This window comes from Achroia grisella, unplaced genomic scaffold, assembly GCF_030625045.1.
Source record: "Achroia grisella isolate CSIRO2021 unplaced genomic scaffold, CSIRO_AGI_Agris_v1 utg295, whole genome shotgun sequence".
Lineage (NCBI taxonomy): Eukaryota > Metazoa > Arthropoda > Insecta > Lepidoptera > Pyralidae > Achroia > Achroia grisella.
Window position 1 is genome coordinate 918353 of NW_026712783.1, and position 22816 is coordinate 941168.

At 35.6% G+C, this 22816-nt stretch overlaps 1 protein-coding gene across 1 annotated transcript in view; it reads left to right on the plus strand.

The window, feature by feature from the left end:
• LOC131843318 (mitogen-activated protein kinase kinase kinase kinase 5) overlaps window positions 1–19083 on the plus strand; it is a 41162-nt gene extending 22079 nt beyond the window's left edge. Inside the window, exons 3-22 of the mRNA XM_059191943.1 lie at window positions 810–916; window positions 2134–2272; window positions 2939–3011; window positions 4018–4208; window positions 4558–4662; window positions 5362–5514; window positions 6260–6356; window positions 7538–7649; window positions 10270–10308; window positions 11095–11963; window positions 12541–12674; window positions 13405–13486; window positions 13898–14020; window positions 15020–15157; window positions 15983–16107; window positions 16415–16547; window positions 17047–17174; window positions 17911–18052; window positions 18440–18566; window positions 18809–19083. Coding sequence (XP_059047926.1) covers window positions 810–916; window positions 2134–2272; window positions 2939–3011; window positions 4018–4208; window positions 4558–4662; window positions 5362–5514; window positions 6260–6356; window positions 7538–7649; window positions 10270–10308; window positions 11095–11963; window positions 12541–12674; window positions 13405–13486; window positions 13898–14020; window positions 15020–15157; window positions 15983–16107; window positions 16415–16547; window positions 17047–17174; window positions 17911–18052; window positions 18440–18566; window positions 18809–18908 — 3117 coding nt within the window. The 3' untranslated portion in view covers window positions 18909–19083. The remainder of the gene's footprint in view (window positions 1–809; window positions 917–2133; window positions 2273–2938; window positions 3012–4017; window positions 4209–4557; window positions 4663–5361; window positions 5515–6259; window positions 6357–7537; window positions 7650–10269; window positions 10309–11094; window positions 11964–12540; window positions 12675–13404; window positions 13487–13897; window positions 14021–15019; window positions 15158–15982; window positions 16108–16414; window positions 16548–17046; window positions 17175–17910; window positions 18053–18439; window positions 18567–18808) is intronic.
• Window positions 19084–22816: the final 3733 nt, after the last annotated feature.

Below are 22816 nucleotides of genomic sequence, written 5' to 3' on the forward strand. Positions count from 1 at the left end.
TTTTAATAATAATAATTTTATTCGTAGTGTACTGTTAGTCATAGGCCTCTGGCAAGGTGGACCGACGATCTGGTCAAGATTGCTGGAAAGCATTGGATGCGAGCAGTGCAGGACCGATCGTCGTGGAGATCTGGGGGGGGGGGGGCTATATCCAGCATTGGACGTCTTCCGGGCTGCGATGATGATGATGATGTACTATTAGTCTTCCTAATTACCGGCTATCAGAGACACGACTCATCTCACTCGCCGTGCCCAGCTTAATGCCCGCATGACGCCGGCAGTGTGCGCTATAGACGACAATATGTTTCCTTCTCTTTCCTACACATACTACACATAGTATACTACGCACAATAGTGGGGTTTAGTGCTATTATTATCAACAAAAGTGAGGTTTGTGTTCCTTAACTCGGAACCGCAGCTGACGTTCACTAGTAGTAGACTTCATAATACAATACCTAGCCATTATACAATAGGAAAAAAAACATTTATTCAATTAAACTTACATAGATGCACTTTTGAATACTCATTACTTTTTTTAATCTATTGCTCAATTTGAAAGGTCATCACAAGAAGAACGAGCAAGAAACTTACGTGTTGCTCTTTTAAATATCCACCAGCACAAATTCATGAGAGTCCAAATATTAAACCCACAACCAACTGGTTGAGTAACTAAATAAGCGTAAATCAGTCATAGTAATTAGAGCAGGCTCGTCCCCACAAGCTTATAGAAGTTTTCAACCGGGAAGAAATTGGGCACATTGATCTGTTGTTCAGGGATCATTAGTTTTAACGTTACAATTTTAATTACAGGACATATACCACGTGACAGGACCTCTGACGGAGATCCAAATAGCTTACATGTGCCGGGAGACGCTCACTGGACTGTCGTACTTGCACAGTATGGGGAAAATGCACAGGTTAGTATGTCTGTATATTTATATTTAATAACCCAGGGCAATTAACATGGCGCCATCTAGTGTCAATCTAAGCATTTTATGTTATGGTTTCTGTACATACATAAGATACATAAAAACACCTAGACCTAAACAAACAATGATACTAGTGGTTGCAAATGTTTGTATGTATGTAAGAGAATGAATCGACCCGCCACCATCGGAAGTATTTCTGTCAGTTGTCTAGTTTTCATAACTCAAACTCTGCTTAGCTTGGGACTAGATGGCGCTATTTTTTTCGGACTACTCTAATGCTGTTGCCCGCAACTGGCATTTACAGCTTCACCGGAAGATAGGGGGCGAGTGCAGATGGCACTCCAAATCCGCGGAAGGATTTAAGGCCAACGCCTGACGATGGAAGTCTAAGGGCATTGCTAGGGGTTCGAACCTCGGCTCAGGCCGTAGTAATTTAGATCCTCGTTTGAACTGGATGGGGGGTCGATCGAAGGGAGATAGTTAATACAATTTTAAGTGGAGATAGTTAAAGATGAAGTTATTATTCTAATCATTTGTTTCTTTTGTACGTCAAGTTTAAAGAAAACAATATAATATCATAAACCCCCTTATCTTGGTGACATAATTAACAATCTGGGTAATTCATATTTTTTATAAATGATGATGAAACTCTGATTCCGATGATGCAACGTACCTACACACTGGCGGGTAGTGAAGAATAAGATATTTAATAACAAACTGATTTTACATAAATAAAAATAGTAATTCGTTTTATGGCAATTGCATAAGGTTTTTACAACAAACTACTAGATTCTATTCTAAATTTGCCTGCAACATTAAAATGTCGTATATAAATTATAAAATTTTATATGTAAACGATAATAATGTTTTTGTAGAATAAATTAAAATTCATAATGCTCACAATATTATCTGATTGCACTAAGAAGGAGTGTGTAACGGTTTGTATGTTCATTATCGCATGCCTTGTTATTGTGTAATTATGAATTTATTTAAAACAACATCCATTCAAAAGAGCAACACACAAGATTCTTCCTCATTCTTCTTGTGATGAGTCTGCGTTCCCAATGAGTGGTAGAATAAACACATATGATTATTCAAATGTGCATTGTATTGAGTTTATTTGAATAAAGATTATTTATATTCAAGAAGATAAGACTGAAATCAAGTTTTTTATTATGAAATTTATTATTATTTGTCATTTCCAGGGATATCAAAGGCGCCAACATCCTTCTCACAGAGTGTGGGGACGTAAAGTTAGCAGATTTTGGTGTATCCGCGCAGATTACAGCCACCATCAACAAGAGGAAGTCGTTCATTGGCACGCCTTACTGGATGGCACCGGAGGTGAATAATAATAATTTTCTCAGTTTCCAATCTTCGCAGGGAACTTAAGTGGCTTCTTATTCCTCTTCGCAGAACTTTCCCTCCTTAACTTCCTCCTTCCCTTCTTTACTGAACCTTTACCCCTGAATATCTAAAAACAAAGTTCCAATTTCACACTAAACTTTCACACCCTGTTTTGCTTTGCGTAGTACTAGAAGCTTATGTTTGACGACCTCTTCTCACTCCTTCACTGTCCAAATCATTCGCCTCTACAACTCTCTGTGATGACCATTGACCATGCGAAATTGCATGGAAAATAGCTAAAATGTTCCATATAAACAGATCGCAAGTGTAAAAAACAGGGTCCGTTCAGGAATTTACTGCGTAACTAAACTTGAAAAACCTATGACTTATTTTTTAATTCTGAGGCGAACGGAAATTGCCTGGTCAGCTAGTATATATTAATAATATTACAAACGCGAATGTTTGTTACTCTTTCACGCAAAAACTACTAAACGGATTGATGAAATTTACAATAATATAGCTTATGCATATAGGCTGTATTTTTTATTGAAATTTGTACATTGAAATTTAACGTGGGTGAATCCGCGGGACCATCTAGTATATATGAAAGGACATAATGTGATATACTTGAATGAAGATTATTTCTATTACTGTTTCTTACAGGTGGCAGCGGTGGAGAGGAAGGGCGGTTACAATCAGCTGTGCGACATCTGGGCTTGTGGAATCACAGCTATAGGTATATAACATTATTTACTGCCATCCCCTGAAGAAACGCCACTGCGCAACCTATGTGGTTGTAGCCCATTCGTGCATAAACGAAATAAATATCTCCTTTGGAAAGTATACACTCTATCCTGAGGAGATAAAACCATCGCTCCTAAAAATATCCTCAATTCTTGTTCCTGACTGGTCTAGGTTATAAAAAACGGCGAGCATAATCAATTATGCTCATCTCTATTTTGATCGCAGTGCAGTGGTCTAAACACCTGATAATAGATCAAACCTCAATTAAAAATAAAAATACTGCCATCCCACCATAGAGAATACATAAGAGGTACTATTATTACTAGTCAATTGAGATCGAGTAATATTGTCCATCGAGACGAAACAAACCAAATTGATATACAGTCATTAAAATATATTTAAAGAAATATTAAGAAATATATATCTATAATTATTTAAATACTAATTTGATAAAAAAAATAACAATTTTTTTTTGTAAATTTCTTTTGAAATTCAAAGATAATTAGGACATTTTGAAGTACTAGTATACTTAGTCAATACTATGACGCCCTTGGCGGTCTAGTGGTTTAGACACTGCTTTACTGCCTTCGCAGGTTCGATTCCTCGCACGGTGAAAACATTTGTATTCATTAATATGTTTATTTGTATTAGTGTAAATGTTTTCTATACATAATACAGGCTTCCATTACTCTAGCACTGAGTCTACTCAACGGTGTCGGTAATCGATTTCCTGAGCTGGACATATTTACATGTGACTTGTTGAATTTTAGCAGAATGGCAATGGATTTCCTAAATAATACATAAAATTGTAGGTTATTATTGTTTTAATTCATATTTTTTGATGATATTTTTTGTAATTATTTCATATTTTTGTATAATTTTTCCTAAGTGAGCATATTGGGAAGGTGTTAGGCTCGTTTAGTTAATGTCAATAAATAAATAAATAAATATTATGTATGTATTTATACATATGTTGACATGAATATGTTTATAAATAGAATTGGCGGAGCTTCAGCCCCCCATGTTTGAGCTCCACCCCATGAGGGTGCTGTTCCTGATGTCGAAGTCGGGATTCAAACCGCCACAGCTGAAGGAGCGCGAGCGCTGGTCGCAGGTCTTCCATTCGTTCCTCAAGTTGTCCCTCACGAAGAACCCTAAGAAGAGACCCACCGCTGAGAAGCTATTGCAGGTGACTTAGATTTTTTTTTATCTATAACGTAATAAACGTACACGACAGTAGTTATTCATGCACGGGATTTTCATTTAATGTTAGACATAGACACCTACATACATACACAATGTAAATATGGCTTTAAAAAAAGTTATTTATTACAGTTGAGTTTATTGATCATCTCAATTGAATCTCTATACTGAACTGGATGGTAGTGAAAAATATTAATACAAAAATTTGACGTTCATAAACGGCTAAAATGTCCTACATAAATGAATGACTTTTTGATTTTATTTGATCTATCTAGAAAGACAAACATGACTGAGATAAATGACAAATATGATGAACATGTTTTAAATATTTTCAGCATGCATTCTTTCAACAAGACATGAGTAAGCGGCTAGCAATAGAACTACTCCACAAGTATTCCAATCCACCCAGCCATTGTGTGAGCCAGGAGGACGATGACGGGGTAAGTTAATGTTTAATTGACTTTAATAATACAGTAATAATAATTTACACATTATACCGAACAGAGTCATTTCTATGAGAACTCGATAATAGATATATTTACTTAATATGTCTTTTAGTCTATTATGTACATACTATAGATGTAATTTTTATAGATTTAATTTGAATTTCATTAGTTTTCCTCTTTGTTATTACTCTTAATTTTACCTGAAATAAAATATATAATAGAATATGAAGACACAAAAGGCAGTCTTATTACTTTGCAATGAATTCCATACAACATTTGGGTAGAGGAGAAAAGATCGAAAATGGTAGATGGCGTATGAATGGAATGAAAGAACCACAACATAATAAGGGGGTCCGGCGGGGGGTTGGAACCACACTAAGTGTCTGGCAATGAGCAGCGCAAGTTATAATAATGCTACGAACAATATATGAAAATATGGAGGTTTCTTAAAATAACGAATTTGATATGAAATTTTTTACACCTTTGTTACCTGCCAAAGGAACCACGATCCAGGTTTCATGTTTGGGGATCGTTCTTACCTGTGTTGGGGACACACATACAAGAACTTTCACGTTTACTAATATGACGTATGTCTGGCCGTCGTGGGCTCTTGCTCTACAAGCAATGGGTCCACTCTATGCCATTACTAACAATCCCCATACAAAAAGAGTTAAATTTGAGTGTGAATTGCAGGCGGAGAGTACAGTACCCCACCGCATCGCGTCGAAGCATACGGCCCGGGGACGGCGCGTGGCCCCTCGCGGGACCCCCGGACCCCCCGGGACCCCCGGGGCCTCCGGGGCCCCCGCCCCCCCGCGCCCCCGCAGCCTGCTGCCCGCGCCCAGCCTCGCCACCGCCAGGGTTGCGCTCACCCCCACCGAAGGTATACTTTTATATATCAACGGGCTTAGTATATTCTTTCCGACTAACCCTGTATAACGAAGATGGACTCTGTACAAAGACGTCTACGTATGTCTTATCTCGGCTATTTACAGCCATGCACATTTATAAGCTATGGTTTGGTTCGGAGTTGAGAGAAAGATTCGGACTTTTGATTTTTTTTTTAAATATATATTTTATTTATCAATTTTAATGGCAAACATATGTATCCGGTCTGGAAAATTTTGGTGGAGGCCTTTGTTCAGCAGTGGACAAGCAGCAGTCTTCCGGGGTATAAAAGCCCGTAAGAATTCCACTGCCGAACTGAACAACTGGAGATATTTCGCCCTCCCCCAAAGATATCCACGACGATCGGTCCTGCGCCGATCGCATCCAACGCCTTCCAGCGATCTCGACCAGATCGTTGGTCCACTAGCCCAGTATAATATTATGATGAAGCTTTATTTCGTGATATCACATTTCAATCTAAGTTTTGAAACAAAATTGAATTATTAACGAAAAATTTTAAATATTAGACGTTACGTAAGGGGGAGTGTCACGAATATGACGTAATTATGAAAAAAAGGGGGAGGTGATAAACAAAATTCGGATATGGACGGTCTCTAAGAGTCTATATGTATGAAGATATTTTGATTTGATTTGATTTGATTAGAATAGTCGGACATTTTTAGAGCGTGGCGTATGCCGGCGGCGGTCGGGCGCGTACGATGACTCGCCGATCATCGACCTGGACGCTGATGATGACCTGGTCACCGACCGCTGTGATGGTGACACACTTCGCAGGAGCGGTACGTGGCCTTGTTATTTTTTGTACTTGCTTGATACTTGTGTTATCTTGTTCTTTTGTACCTTTGTCTATCTTCTATCCCAAATGCGGTCGTCAGAGGTATACCTTACCAGTATTGACGGCCTCGGTGGTCTAGCAGTTTAGCACACCGCTTTACTTCTGATGGTCGCGGGTTCAATTCCACGCACGGTATTGACATTCGTATTTATGAGTATGATTGTTTGTATCGGTCTTAGTGTTTCCTATGTATATACCCAGACTGAAACATTCATACTCATGAATACATACGTTAGTACCGTACCAGGCATCGAACCCGCGAGTATCGTAAGGCTGTGTGTTGGACCGCTAGACCATCGAAGCCGTCAGTCAGATATCAGATGGCATTCCAAACCAAAGGAAAAACTTATGGCGCGGCTGAGGGCCAACTCCCGCCTGAGGGATACGATTTAAATCTGAGGGCACCGCTAGGGTTTCGAATCTCAGGACTCAGGACGTCGTAATTTTGATCCCCGTTTGAATTGAACGGGGGATTGATCGGGGAGGGGACATTAGAACGGATGTACCTCAGAAGTGGTAAGGCAAACCACTGCTCCAAGAATTTGAAAAGAATACTATTTGAGTTTCTTGTCAGTTATACTCATCTCGAAATCATTCGGAACTGACGGTAGATTTGACATATCATAGGAGTCGGTAATAGACATACATGAATAAAGATATTTTGATTTTGAAGCATTTTACAGATTCAATATGAAATTAACAATATTCGAATTAAAACTGTCCAACTTACTACATTGAATTTATGACATTGCGGCCTCGTTCATTTCCGAATTCAGTTCAGTTCTGTTTTCCAGCAGTTTTGGACAGAGCTTTTTTTTTCTGTATGATAATGGAATGGTGTACCCGCCTGCGCTAAGGGTTTACGCTGGCGGGGCGTCAGTGGAGGATGATAAAATGAACATGAGGTCAGGTCAGGTAGCCCATCGTGACAAATTCACCAGGAATTTATCACAGTGGTTTCCAGTGGGAAACGCGTGGAAGTCAACCTGACATGGTACAATGCTAGCAATAAGATCATCAATCCACATTACTAATAATCCCCTTTCACCCCTTGAATACAGCTGTGCACTGCATATGTGACATACGTTATAAACAAGTGGATTATAATTGTCTATATTTTCTCAGGTTACCATAGACAAACGAGCGAAGACTGGAGCGTAGCCTCACTCATGAATTGCCCCAAACACAATCCACTCTCCCAAGATTTAACCACCGATACTATGCCGCCAAGTGAAAAGTGAGTAACTGACAATTTTAATATCAATATAACGGCTTATTAACTTTAGTTTTATTTACGTTTTGTTTTATTTCATATCTATTATGTTATAGCAAGTGGTGTCGGGTGCTCACGGGTGATGATATTATGAGAATGACTCTGAGGTATTTAATATTAAAGAAAAAAAGTTTTTGTTTTCGTTAAAATTGCGTTAACATTTTTTTTGGTGCTTAGGTTTTGTTCTAACACCGTTAAAGGAACACGATAAAAATTTTAGCTTTTATACAAAATGCGTATATTTTCGTTTATTTTTTTTCTAAATTTTTCGTGTGCTATTTTGGTGGAGGTATTTATATGTGTATGTTTCGCAGTATGCAGGTTATTTATGTCTCTTTAAATAATTATGTATATCGACTTATTTGATTGTACATATAATTTTGATGAACTCAGTGGTGTAGCGGTTTAACATGCCGCTTTACATCCGATTGTTGCGGGTTCGATTCCGCACACAATGCAGACATTTGTATTCAAGAGTATGATTGTTTGCATCGGTCTGGGTATTTATTATGTGTAGTATGTATGCACAAAAAAATATCTATGTATTTATATCAGTTGTCTAGTATCCGTAACATAAGCTTCATTTAGCTTGGGACTAGATGGCGTTGAGTTAATTGTCTTGGGATGTTATAATTATATCAGGATTATTTTTTAATCATAAAAGTGGTTTATTATGGATTTAATATACATATATTATTCAGTGCTATTATTTATTATTTACCTTTTTTTATTTTTTTATTCTATTATGTATATTTTAATCCTACTTACATTGTGTTATCTATTAGTTTTTTATTTATATCACTACTTAATGTATTTATTTTATTTTGTTTAATTCCACCATGTATTAATTAGCATGTATGAGATCACAAATATTCAGTGTGGAAACTTGACTTTTATCTAATTATAACCAAAATCTATTAAATATTTTCTTTATATGTTCATTTTAATATAAAAATCGGTTGATAATCTACAAATTATTTATATTGACTTAACCTGCATATCAGTGTGTATGGCATTTTAAATATTTGTGTGTGTGAAATGAATGCACAAATATACAGTCCGGCCGCTCATAGTTTGCGTTTCTGACAGGTCTGGATCGACCAATCAACTATTTGTTTTGGTAGTGATCTGACCAAAATAACCTTGAAGCAGAGCAGTTTGATGTGGTTTGACTTTTAAAAACCATTGTATTTATATTTGTTATGTAGTTAATGGTTAATAATTTTAACCCAAAATTAATAAGTTTATTGTAAGTTGGATTAATTATAATTTTTTTTTGTGTTTTCACTCTTTAATAAGGCAAATAAAAGATATTTAAAATTTTGTCGTATATTGTACGTCAGTTCACAGTTACATCGCTCATTCGATCCCGACCTGTCTGAAACGCAAACTCTGAGTGGCGAGACTGTAGTATAGCTGCCACGTTTAAACATGTGTTATGTATTTTTATGCATGTATTTATGTGTTATGTCTTTTTATACATGTTTGGCTTATACGTCTTCGTATTATTTTTCAATCCATTCATAATTTAAGAGCTAAGCTCTTGTCGGTGGAGCTCCCATCACCTTCCACGATCTTCTATCAATCTCTTTAGTTGTTGATACGACACGATTCCATCTTATGCCTTAACTTGCTTGATATATCTGTGCCTTGGTCTTCCCCTTCCTCTCTTTTCTTCTATTTTTCCTTCGATACTATTAATAATAAGTTGTCGTGTCGTATCAAGTGCCCCAAAATACAAATGTTACCAATATAAAAAAATATATATGAGGTAAGATGTTTATATGAATTGTTTTGAAAGTCAGAAATTTAATTGGCTATAAGCTATTAAGGCATTCATTGTACAGGCAAAAGTGTGGTCTAAAATTACATGTTATTCATAATTGATATTGTCACATACCCGATTGTTGCGGTTGTCTATATATTTACGCAACATTGACCCTACAGATTATTGCAATAAGATTTATTTCTAATTAGCTACCGCCCCGATTTCGGACGGGTGTACATGTGTACATATAAACCTTCTCTGGAATCACTCTATCTATTGCTGAAAAGTGTATTAAAATCCGTTGCGTAGTTTAAAAGATTTAAGCGAACAGATAGCGGAAGCGACTTTATTTTATACTATGTAAAGTATTAATTATATAATGACAATATTAACTTACCCTACATTTATAAATACCATAGATAAATGAAGGTTCGATACCTATGTATGATTTTATTAAATCATATAATAAAATAATATTAATTAAATAATATAATAATAAAATACAAATATAATATAGTTATATTTGAGATTAACATGGATCAATGCTACAGACAAACTGACAAAATTCTAATAATCATTCTATTGCGTTCTATTACGTTGATAAAGTCCTCAAAAATAGTTTCTCATATATCTTGAATGTACAGACAGCAATCAGTTAGATTTTTATTATATATTTAGAAAATTATCATTTATAAACAAATAATAATTTTGCTATTTGATTTCATTGCAATTTTAGACCATATAATAATACGCATAAAGTTCATAACGGCGTGCAGTGTGCCAGCACTTGTCTGTATGTTGTCTCCTTTGTTTTAGGAGCCTCTTGCAATATATTGACGAAGAATTAATGCTCAGGTAAACAGAGGTTGTAAAATGCATGGAACAATATATTGTATGTTTATATGTGTAGTGTAGTATGTGCATTAGAACAGAAGTGATTGCTATATTTATTTTACTGTGTATGTATTCATGTTTTTACTACTAAACTACGGTATTGGATATTATAATATTTAGGCTTGTTTAGTTTTTAGTCTAGCTGAATTTTATTTAGAGTTGAATAAATAAAAAAAAATAGCAGTCGATAGGATATAAAAGATTCAGTTTAATAATTTTGTAGATATTTCTTTTGTAGCAACACCTTATGCCCAAATAATATGAGTAATAGGTATTTAGTTATAGAAAATAGTGCTTCGTAAAATATATGAACACAAATTAAATATATATCAAATAATAATTTTGTATTGTTTCATTCCAAACATTATTGTGTATATATTACCTATTGTAATATAAAGCATTTATAACCCTATATTTAATTCACTATATATAAAAAAGGAATAAAAAAATAAAAGTATTTTTTATCTGCAAAATCCACATTATTTAGCATGATGCATGATTATAAAAGATATTTATCAAATGCATCAATTCTAAACACATTAAAAAACAAAAATAAATAATGAATTTTACGTTTTAAATAAAAGTTTTTTTAAACCCACCAGCGCACCACTTGTTATTTAACAAACAAAATATGCTTGTAACAATATTATTATTGTGTCTAACACCACAACCCGCGCTTCACCTAACCGCACCCCACGCTTTTTCTGCCAAAAACTACCAAAATAGTAATTTTTATATGTCAAACAGGGCAACACTACCGTTAACCGCCGATACGGCTGCGTTAGCGCAGGCCAACTCCGCTCTCTCTGTACACGATCAACATTTATCACAATGTATGCAACTAAAGCAGAACTACCTAAATAATTCTACCACGAACATCTACCAGAGTCTAGCGTCCAACTTTCAGAGTCCAATAGGCGCGTCCAGAGTCTCCATAGACGATCCTCTATGTAGGAAAATGGGGGAGACAGATATCATGTACGTAGATCAATCGAATGACGTCATCGTTGATACGCCACAGACAAGGAACGCTAATTGCGAATGTGGTCTATGCCCCAAACCAGAGATAAGGGACGATAACACATTAAGTGATCTCCAACGCTCAGTAAACAAATGTTCGTGCGACGCGTGCAATTCAAACGGCGACATTTTGAACTATTATAGGAATTGTCCCAATCAAAATGTAGACTCTGGTATTGTTTATTGTGAAAATTGCAAGAAACAAAAGATCTCAGTATCGAATTTCCGGGCGTTGCAAATAGCAAATCGATTAAGGATAGCCGATGAATCGAAACTAGAGAATGGTGGATTCGACGATGATTTGTGTAGGAAAATCGATATGAGTTTAGACATGGCGGATAAGACGTACGAGCACAGGAAAAGACACAATCGACATAACTCCGATTCGATTACGGCCGGTATCGATTTAAGTCAGTTTTGCCAGTGCGAGTTTGACGTTGGGAAGCGGAAAACGAGTTCTGTTGATGAGATATTCAATATGATCGAGGAAAATGGTAGGGATGGGAAGGAGTTGGTAATCGATGAGAGCAGAGTTAGTCAGCGGCAGAGGAGTTTGTCGGACAGTCAGCGGGATAAAGCGAAGGTGGATAACAAAGGTAAGATTTATTTTCAATGTTACTGAAATTGTTTTTATAAACACAAAAAAATATAAGTGTATATCTCCATATACACTTATATTTTGTTGTATTAGTTGGCTACCTTTATTTTAGAATTTGTATTTATTTTAATAACAAAAAAAGTTAATTGTCATGTGGATAAGTAGTCAACCTTTATTTAGACATATAAATTGCACTAAAATAAGTGTAATTTATAGGTCTAAGTAAAGGTAGATTCTCTTAATTAATGAATATGAATTCATAAAATCTACTTTTACTTACATAAAAACAGTAAGTGTCTATCATTTTATTTTCTTCTTTTAATTACAGAGATTATTTTAATAGAACAAGTATTTTTAGTTTTTCAGTTACATCAGAGAGAATATAATTGTGATGTTTTTTGTAACTAAAAGCACTTGTTCAATTAAGTAATCTATATAAATGGCTACAGTAGTATCTAATAAGTAGTATATGAATCCATTTGTGCGGAACGCAGTCCCGGGCAGCCCGTCCACTGTCGCGGCGGCCCCGGCCCCCCCCGGTGCCCCCGCGGCCGGTGCCCCGGGAGCCCCGGGAGCCCCGGGAGCCCCGGGCGGGCCGCCGGTGCCCCCGCGCCGGTCCCGCGCGCGCCGCACCCACACGCCGCCGCGCCCCGCACCCAACGGACTGCCGCCCACGCCTAAGGTCCACATGGGAGCCTGCTTCTCCAAGGTGATCACGATAATCGCACCCTATGACGACACCACTCGAATCGTCACACTTCTATACCGAATGTAATCACGACCATCTAATAATAATATAAAGTATATAAATATAATTCATATACCGCTATCTAGTCCCAAGCTGAGCTTGTGTTATGTGTACTAGACCAATGATACGAATACATTTTTTTATATATGGCAAACACATAGACCGATAGAACGAATCATATTCGTGAATACGAAGGTTTGTACCATACGGAGAATCGAAACCGTGACCATATGAAACTTAAATAATACATATTTAAATTATTTTTAAACCTCTCTCGACGTTTCGACTAGGTTGCACTATAAATTCAAGCAAAGTTCAGTAGCATCAATAGTCAATAAGTGTACGGATACCGTGAGTGCTGTGTGTCACGAACTTTCGTTAAACAATCTAGTGACGGTAGATGAAGAAAAAACTGCTGTCACCTATCTACATTGACATCGCTGTTACTCCAGTCAGCTCGTGACCACGGCTAGTGCTAGTCGAAACGTGTAAATACCTTTATTTGCCATAAAATTATTCGTGTTACGACCCGGTTAATAATTTAAATAATGTATATTAAACACGAAAGTTTAAAATTAACTATTAAATACATATAATTTTTAAACTTAACGTACTATGCGAAAGCGGTAGCTATAAGTAATAGTCAATTCATCTTGAATAGAAAGTTTAAACCGGATATTGTACATTACAGGTGTTCAACGGATGTCCGCTCAGAATAAACTGTACTGCGTCCTGGATACACCCAGATACAAGGGATCAACATATACTAATAGGTGAATATGTAACTTTTTATGAAGAGTATTTGGACTATTCTCAGATGCTAAGACCTATAACACTCCGACCTGCATAGATCTATATGCCTCGCCCTTATTCAAATACAGACCCATGAGGGACAAGAATTGAAAGATATTCTTGGAAACTATGATTTTTATTTCCAAAATATTCGAAACACAACTTTTTGGCAACTGAAATAGGTGTGAGACTGATGTCGAAGACGACTATTTTTATTCTGTGATTTACCACAAGTGCAATAAGATAGTAATAACATAGTGCCGTGACCATAGAGACAATTTTATTTTAATTAATTTATATTTTCTTGTTATTTCTTATGTATGTTAGTCTATAAAGTATTTATAATATGTACCATGTAGCCTGAATTAAATAAATAAATAATGATGTTACAGGAGCCGAGGAGGGTATCTACACGTTGAATCTGAACGAATTACACGAGACGGCGATGGACCAGCTGTGCCCCAGGCGGACCATATGGATGCATGTCATTAAAGACGTACTCATGTCCCTCTCAGGTAGCTGAAATTTGTTGATTGTGTTAAGGTTGCTTTTCATTTACTTCGGGAGTAGTGGAATTTATTGTAGTAATAAGAAAATAGACTAGGTAAACGGAGAAAATGTATTAATATAGACTACTGACAATTAGGAACAGAAAGAAGGAATTGAAGTATCAAAAAACAAGAATGTAATATAAAAGAACTATAAATTCAAATACAAATTTATAATATAAAATACATATCTGATTAGCCAGTTACAACAGAATTAATAAAATCCTTGGACAATTCACACAGTGCCATCTAGTCCCAAGCTAAGCTGGTATTGTGTTATGGACACTAGACTACTGATATAAATACATAGATACTTTTTTTGTAAATACATACATAATATACATAACACCGAGACCGATACAATCATATTCATGAATACAAATGTTTGTACTGTGCGAGGAATCGAACCCGCGACCATTGGATGTAAAGTGGATTGGATTAAACCGCTAAACCACCGAGATCATCAAAATAGTGGAAGAAGTAGTGGAATTTTATTATTTATATTATTAACACAAATAATTTTAAGGAAATATCTTTATTTACTATAAAATTCTTAGATTAATATTAAAAAATGTAAATGCTTAAATGTAACTTACATTTTTTAATTTGAATAAACTTTTTCTGTACTATTCTATTCAACATATAGTTGTGTTATAATCAGATTAATTTGGTTTTGTTATCGGTGTTTCTATCACTAGAGAGATGTATATGTAAATTAGCTTAAACTTAATAAAAATACGTTAAGAATTTTGTGATTTTTAAACTCTCGCAGTCCTTTTCATATTATTTAGTGAGAATCGTCGTTTATAATTTAATTTCATGTTATAGTACTAACATTTATTAGATTTTGAAATGTGACTAGAAAATCGATAAAGTGTGACAAGATGGTGGCTCTCTTGTCACACTTTATCGACTTCATTTTACATGTAACATAATTTATAGACACGTATTTTATCTTTAATAAAGGTAAAACGCCTTCGTTGTACCGCCACGAGTTATTGGCGCTTATCGGAAGCGCGCGGGGTGGCAAATCTCTGAGGGTGTTGCCCCCTCGGTTGTTGCCGAGGAGGTTCGCTCTCACCACCAGGGTGCCGGATACAAGAGGTTCGTAATGAAACATTTATATGGTATTTTATAGGGTTAATTTATTGACTCATTACTACTCTTTAATTGGGTTCTTTGTGCTATTGTCAGGTAACAGTAGCACCTGTAGCACTGCGAACTGCATAGATCTATTGTGCTCGCCCTTTTTCAGAGTTCACTACCTAGACCGTCAGGAAAAATACTCTTTATTGTACCTTAAATTCAAAAGATCAGAATATATAAAGTATATAGGTGGCGTTTTGGTTTTGGTAATAGACAAAAGGCGGTCTTACCGCTTAAGCGAATATGGAATTATAAATTTTAGTGTATATAATATAATAATTATATTATATATATATATATATATATATATATATATATATATAAATAATAATAATAATAATGCTCTAAAGCGCATAAAATTATTCGGGATTTAGGAATTATAATGGAAGATAAGCTATCTTTTAATTCACATATTGATTTAATCACTCAAAGAGCTTATAAAACCTTGGGTTTTATAAATTAATTTTAGTGGGTGAATATAATAATAATAGTCCTGGACAATTCACACAGCGCCATCTAGTCCCAGGCTAAGCAGAACTTGTCTTATAGGTAACTGATACAAATGCATAATTTTTCTTTTTATTGTAATTACATACATTTACATATATATATTTGAAATATCCAAATCAATACAAACAGTTATACTAATGAATACAAATGTACCATTTGAGGTAAATTAATCGAACCAGCGACCATCGGAAAATATGGCTGCAAATGATGATGATGATGTTATGTCTGTATTGTTGTAGTATTATATTTTTAATCATATGAATGTGGTTGTAGGTTGCATCCGGTGTGCGGTTGCACGCAACCCCTACAACGGTTACAAGTACCTGTGCGGCGCGACGCCGGCTGGACTCTTTTTGATGCAGTGGTACGATCCGCTGCGAAAGTTCATGCTTCTCAAGGTAATAGTATAGTTAATGTGGACAGTTGTGTTTTGTTTTATAGAGAAAGAAAAAGAATATATTTATTGCCAACAAATATTACTTCAATCCGCCTCTATTTTATTGTAGCTATAGTAATAGCTACATAAAAAACTTCATATTGTAACAGCCCTCTTACACTATAGTTAGACATCAGCTACATAAACAAAACTTCATGCTGTAAAGGCTCTCTTACACTAGTTACACGCCAGTTACATAAGCAATACTTCAAGCTGTAAAGGTCCTCTTACACTATACACGCGTGCTTATAAAAATCGATTGTCGTCAGAACATCGAGTGCTCGCTGCCGTCGCCGCTGCTGGTGTTCGAGCTGATCATCACGCCGGAGCTGGAGTACCCGCTGCTGTGCGTGGGCGTCAGCAATAAGCCGCTCAGACTCAACTTGCTCAATATAAATTCAGGTCGGCTGACACACACGTAGAATATATGTATATTTTATTTATATCATTATATAAATACGTGAAAACGATACGCAAAAAGATCATCTTATATCGTGACGAGGTGGCACGACGCTTTTATACCAGTGGATGCTTTCATACTATACGTACAAATAAATAGGGGTTGATGAAGAAGGGTGAAAATTTAGGGTTGTATTTTTCAATCTATTTAGGGTTGTCGTTTTCAATGCCACATTATAAAAAAAAATTGTCCAAATAATAATATTTTGGGGTGGACAACCCTTATATCACTTAGAGGTATGAAAATGATTCTCAGACCTACTGAATATATAAAATTTCATAAAAATCGGTCAAGTCGTTTCTGAGGAGTATGGTAACTAACATTGTGACACGAAAATTTTATATATAAGATATACACTAATTATAAGGAAAACACAATTAACTTTACATATCTATTACCATCCTATGAATATCCAGCATTTTGTGCCTTGTATTGTTACAGGGGCGACGTGGTTCCACTCGGATGAGCTGGAACTACCAGCTGGTGCTGTAAGCAGTGGAACTGCCGGCAGCATTGGCAGCGAACGGCTGCATACCCTGAGGGCGGTACACCAACTCAACAAGGATGCGGTCAGTTGCACTTCCTTCTACTTCACTTCTTCCACACATCTGAGCAGAGAAGATTTTATAGGCCTCGATGGTGTCAGATTTTTTAGTCTTATATAAAATTATTTAAAATTGTAAGAAGAATTCTTCATCACTTCTTCAACACGTCTGACCCGAGAATATTTTACAGGGCTTTTGGTGTCTGACTTTTTTAATCTTGTTATTTAAAATTACGTTTGTAAAATAGTACACTTTCGCTAAGGGACTCGTAGTCATATGTCATAGTAAAAAGGATACTGTAGTATAGTTTTAAAGTGTATAAATATACCCCATATTTATACACTTTAAAATCGTGGAACGTAATTTATGCGAAAGTAGCTCTGTCTGTATGTCGCGGTAAAGCTACTCACCTGATTTAAATGAAATTTGGTGCACAGATAGTGTAAACTGAGAAAAGACAGGCTACTTTTAATGCGAAAAAGACATGTTCCTTACAAACCAATTAAAAAAAAAAAAAACAGTGTTCAAGTAGTGTACATGTTCAACGTATTAGACACTAAAAAAATGGGTAAACAGAAAAAAAGGCCTGAAATTAATCTATATTATATTATTTACACTGAAACTCAATATAATTTGACGACCTCGGTGGTATAGCAGTTTAGCACACTGCCTTACTTCCGATGGTCGCTAGTTGGATGATATGTGATGATGATGATATATTATAATGATGTTGGTGATGATGATGATATGTTGTCACCAGGTGCTGGTGTGCCATGAGAACCTGGTGGATATAATTCCCGCGCTGCCGCCGTCGCTGCAGGCTCGCTGGCGGCAGGAAGACGACAAGCGGCGGAATAAGCTGCTCTCCAGGATACAGTTCGACTTCAACATAGACAGCATACGTTAGTATATCTTAAAATTATTTACTACAAACGTCAATATTAAATTTAATCGATTTCAAAGCAATAAATATAATTGCGTTTCATTATTATTAATAATATAATAATAATGTTTGTTTGTTGGTTCAGTATGATTTGACGGCCTCGGTGGTCTAGCGGTTTAGCACACCGTTTTACTTCCAATGGTCGCAGGTTTGATTTCCCGCACAGTACAAACATTTGTATTCATGAGTATGATTTTGTGTATCGATCTGGGTATTTCCTATGTATATTATGTATGTATTTACAAAAAAATCTAACAGCAGTCTAGATAGTTATAACACAAGCCCTGCTTACCGTGGGACTAGATGGCGCTGTATTAACTGTCCTGGGTATTTATTTATTATTCAGTGTGCCTGGCGGACTCAGTGCTGGCATTCCACCGTCACGGGGTGCAGGGTCGATCCCTGCGCAGTGCCGCCGTCTCGCAGGAGATTGTGGACCGCTCGCGCGCCTACAGGCTCCTCGGCAGTGACAAGTAAGTACATCACACTCCATACAGTACTCATACAACGGGGTGAAATAAGATGGACTGTATGAAGGATTATATGTATAAAAATAGAGTACGGCCAATATACTACGCCAATCATAAATAATGGGATAAAGGAAGGGCAATGATGATGAGGATGATGATGATGGTGGAGGTCATGACGGTGATAGTGGTGATGATGAATGTGAGAATGTCTGAGAATTTTAATTGTTCTTTGTTGTATTTTTCAGAGTGGTTGTGTTGGAATCTCATATTTTACAAAACAACACACTGTCCGGCGAGGATGGCAACGATCTCTATATATTAGCGGGACATGAAGCCTCCTACTAAGGTGACCGTATCTCGCCGGAAATGGCGGACATTGCCAAGCGTGCATCCGCGCGAAGCAACACGTGCGCGGTCGCGGTGACCACGCGTTGCGTATATCGGAGATTTTTTTAACCGTAGTGATAGTGTGACCACACTTTACGCTTACAAATGACATTTAATATAATTGCGTATGTAATTAATTAACAAAAGCAATATTTTAATAATCGATTACAATTCCATATAATGTAAATATATATGAATTTGGTAGAAATAGAAGGGTGATAAGAATTGTACGTATTGTCAATTTCGGGCGTCTCGTGATCCGGTAGCTATGGAGTAATAGTAACAATATCACAGTGTGGGTTCAATTTGCGCTCACTTCTTTTTTAGTTACAAATAATATTGCGCCAATCTTTATGGTGTAGACAGAGTTTCCATGATCATATTGTCTAAGCTAAGACAAAGTTGATTTTGTATGTAAAATATATATTAGTATATTAGCAGTCGACTTTGTCGATAGTTATTTTGGATTATTTAAATATTACTCAATTTATTTCTTATCACCCATTCTTTTCCATAAAATATATTTAAAATGAGACACCAAATAATACACGGATATAAAAATAAGATATTACGGAAGAGACAGTTGCAATTGGCATAAATATAGAGGGATATATTAGTGGAGCGACCGGGTGGAGGTCGTCCTGATGTGAATAGTCCAATTGCTACAAAATTAGCAATGGGTAACACCAACTAGTTTCCATTACTAACACTCCTCCATCGCGTGACGTAATTCAAGAGTTGTTACGTCATCAAGAACTCAAAATGAACAATCAGCATATAGCTTGTCCCCACGGTCAGCATATAGCTTGTCCCCAATATTTGTCCCCGCTCAATGCATACAAGACTGGTTTATTAAAAAAATAAAGTAATTAATTAAAAAATTTTGCCCATTGTCCGGTCGCAGAGGACCATTAATTTCGTACAGTGAATGGTTTATAGCCAATGGCGATAACCGTTTTTGTATAACATCTAACACTGATTAAATATCAATTAAATATCGAATAACGGGAAAAGTTCAAATATATTAAAACAAAAATCTCAATGTTTTAATAATTGTCTAGGAAAAAGGAATATTATAATAAAAAAATACACATGTTTCTGTAGTACTTTTGAGTTTAAACCTGTTTTAGTTCCCGTTTTGATTAATTTAGTTGAAAGTAATAATACGCTTTGATGGTTAAGTCTTTTTGTAAATATATATTACTAGCCAGTAACGACAGCATAAAGAAAATGTAATTATTACATGTTACAAAGGATGTAATGAGTAGCTAATATCATTACAAGTTAAAGCTTTTAACTTGTAATTAAAATACGTACACAATAATTTTATTTCGGGTGAAATGTTTGCAACCTTTGCAATCTCAATATCAAGTGTGAGCGGGACAGCTATGTATGTGTGCAAACGACAGAGACAAGTAATTCGGAATTCATCGTGCTCTCCGACCGGACTAAAAAAATAGTATGCATAAGGTTCACTTTTGAATGCAATCGAATAGAAAACAAATTGAATACAATTTATGAATTTGGTCAAATTATACTTAAATGTTACAGAAAAAGGAAATAAAATACAGTAATGTATCAAAATTAAACTAACTTTTTTATAGTTTTGTATACATCAAATATGTATATAAAATACTTGTGTCAGTGTTTCTAAGAAAACTACAAAATGGCTTGACTAGTGCTTATGAAATTGCATTCAATAGGTCTGAGAATAGGACGTAAACTGTTTTTTATACCCCAAAATAATAAGCACCTTAATTTTTTTATTCAATACAATTTTTTTTATGTTTTTCATTAAAGATTGCTTTCAGCAATAAGGCCGCCTTTTACATGTGTTCTTTAATACATTGTTTTTGTAATTTCTTTATTGTATGTTACAAATAGAGTATATTCTATCTATCTATATTCTGACATTGTATATTTACTAATCGATTTATTGTCTTCTATTCGATGCGATATCGATCTGTTCTCGATTCGATTGTCATTAGTGATCTTACAAATTGTATAATTAGGTGTTTTAATTATCGCACTGCCATTGAAATAACTCATTCCATTAAAATATTGTGAGCAATAATATACAGAGAAAGTACTAATTCATTTTGCACATATTTTAATTATGTAACGATGTTATTAACAAATGTCGATTGTGACGGTTATAAATCTAGAATTTTGAAAGAAAGATAAAATATTTATTGTCAACCGTACATAGTTACCGACGTGGACCGACAATCTGCTCAGGATCGCTGTAAGGCAATGGATGCGAGCAGCGCAGGACCGATCGTCGTGGAGATCTTTGGGGGAGGCCTTTGCTCAGCAGTGGACGTCTTCTGGGTTGCGATGATGATGATGTACATAGATATAAGCAATTGCTAAATGTTTGGAATGTACGTACATGCATATGCACATACATGTATGTGTCTAGTGTCCTTCAACCGCTTTCTGGTCTTACCTAATAGTTAGCTGATAGAGAATGCCATATGGCATTTAGTGCGCCAATTATATATTATTTTTGATAGTGCAATAAAGGATAAATAAAAATGAAATACATACATACATATACACAATAATCATACATACAACAATATCAATTACACAAAATTACAGTACAATTTTGCTAGTATGTACAATATTTTAATAGTTGCAATAGCGATCCGTATAACATAGCTCGCATCTGTAACTCTGAAATTATTCATCGCCCTCGGTGGTGTAATGGTTTAGCATGCCGCTTTATTTCCGATGATCACAAGTTCGATTCCCCGCACGGTGCCAACATTTGTATTCATAAGTATGATTGTATCGGTCTAGGTGTTTTCATGTTTCATTATGTATGTATTTATTTATGTGTCCAATATGTGTTTGTTTGTATTTTTCTCTGGGCATTAGTTAATTTCTTACTATCATTATGTATGTATTTACAAAAAAATGTATCTAAGTATTTATATCAGTTGTCTTGACAACATAAGCTCTGCTTTGCTTGGGACTAGATGGCGCTGTGTGATAACTAATATATCCAGGGCCATCATTATTCATATTCATATTTATAGAAAGTAGTAAACCCACCAATTTTAATAGGTTAAATTAAGAATTGTTAGTAACATCGTTACATAATTATTATAGTTTATTTGTAAGCATAACCCGCTTCTGTTCGCGATTTCTTAACAATAACTTTTTACTATAAATGGCATTTTGTTACATGTATTAAAAAGTTCAGTTTAATAGAGCACTTTCGAAATCATTATTATGAAATATAACGTTATATCACTTTCCAAAGATACAATACTTGATATATGAACTTATACGTAAATTACATATCTGAAAAACATTATCTCTTCTTTATCAGTTGGTAAAAAAATATTGAAACTAAAGTTTACACTTATTTTTAAACTTTCGCTTTTAGTACACATCATTAATATAGTTAAACGGGTTTTTACATAAATAATTTTATGGCTACGAGTGCGACATAGTCGAAACGTCGAGAGAGGTCACCTTTCACAAACGAGCTTGCGGCTCACCTGATGGTAACTAATTACCGCCGGCTATGAGCATCTGCAACAAGAGTCAAATTGCAAGTGCGTTACCGACCTTTTAAGAAGGAATAAGCTCTTTTATTGAAGGTTTCAATATCGTATCGGTTGGGAAATACCATTGCGGGATGTTGATTCCACAATGTAGTTGTGCTTCGCAAAAAGTTTCTAGAAAAATGCATGGTGGAAGACAGATATTCATCTAGATGATCAGGATGGTATTTTAGTTTCTGGCGGGTGGTACGATGGTGAAACACTGCAGCTGGTATTAATCCGAACAATTCCTCAGAACACTCCTCGTGATATATGCGGTAGAATATGCACACCTTTTTTTTACATATT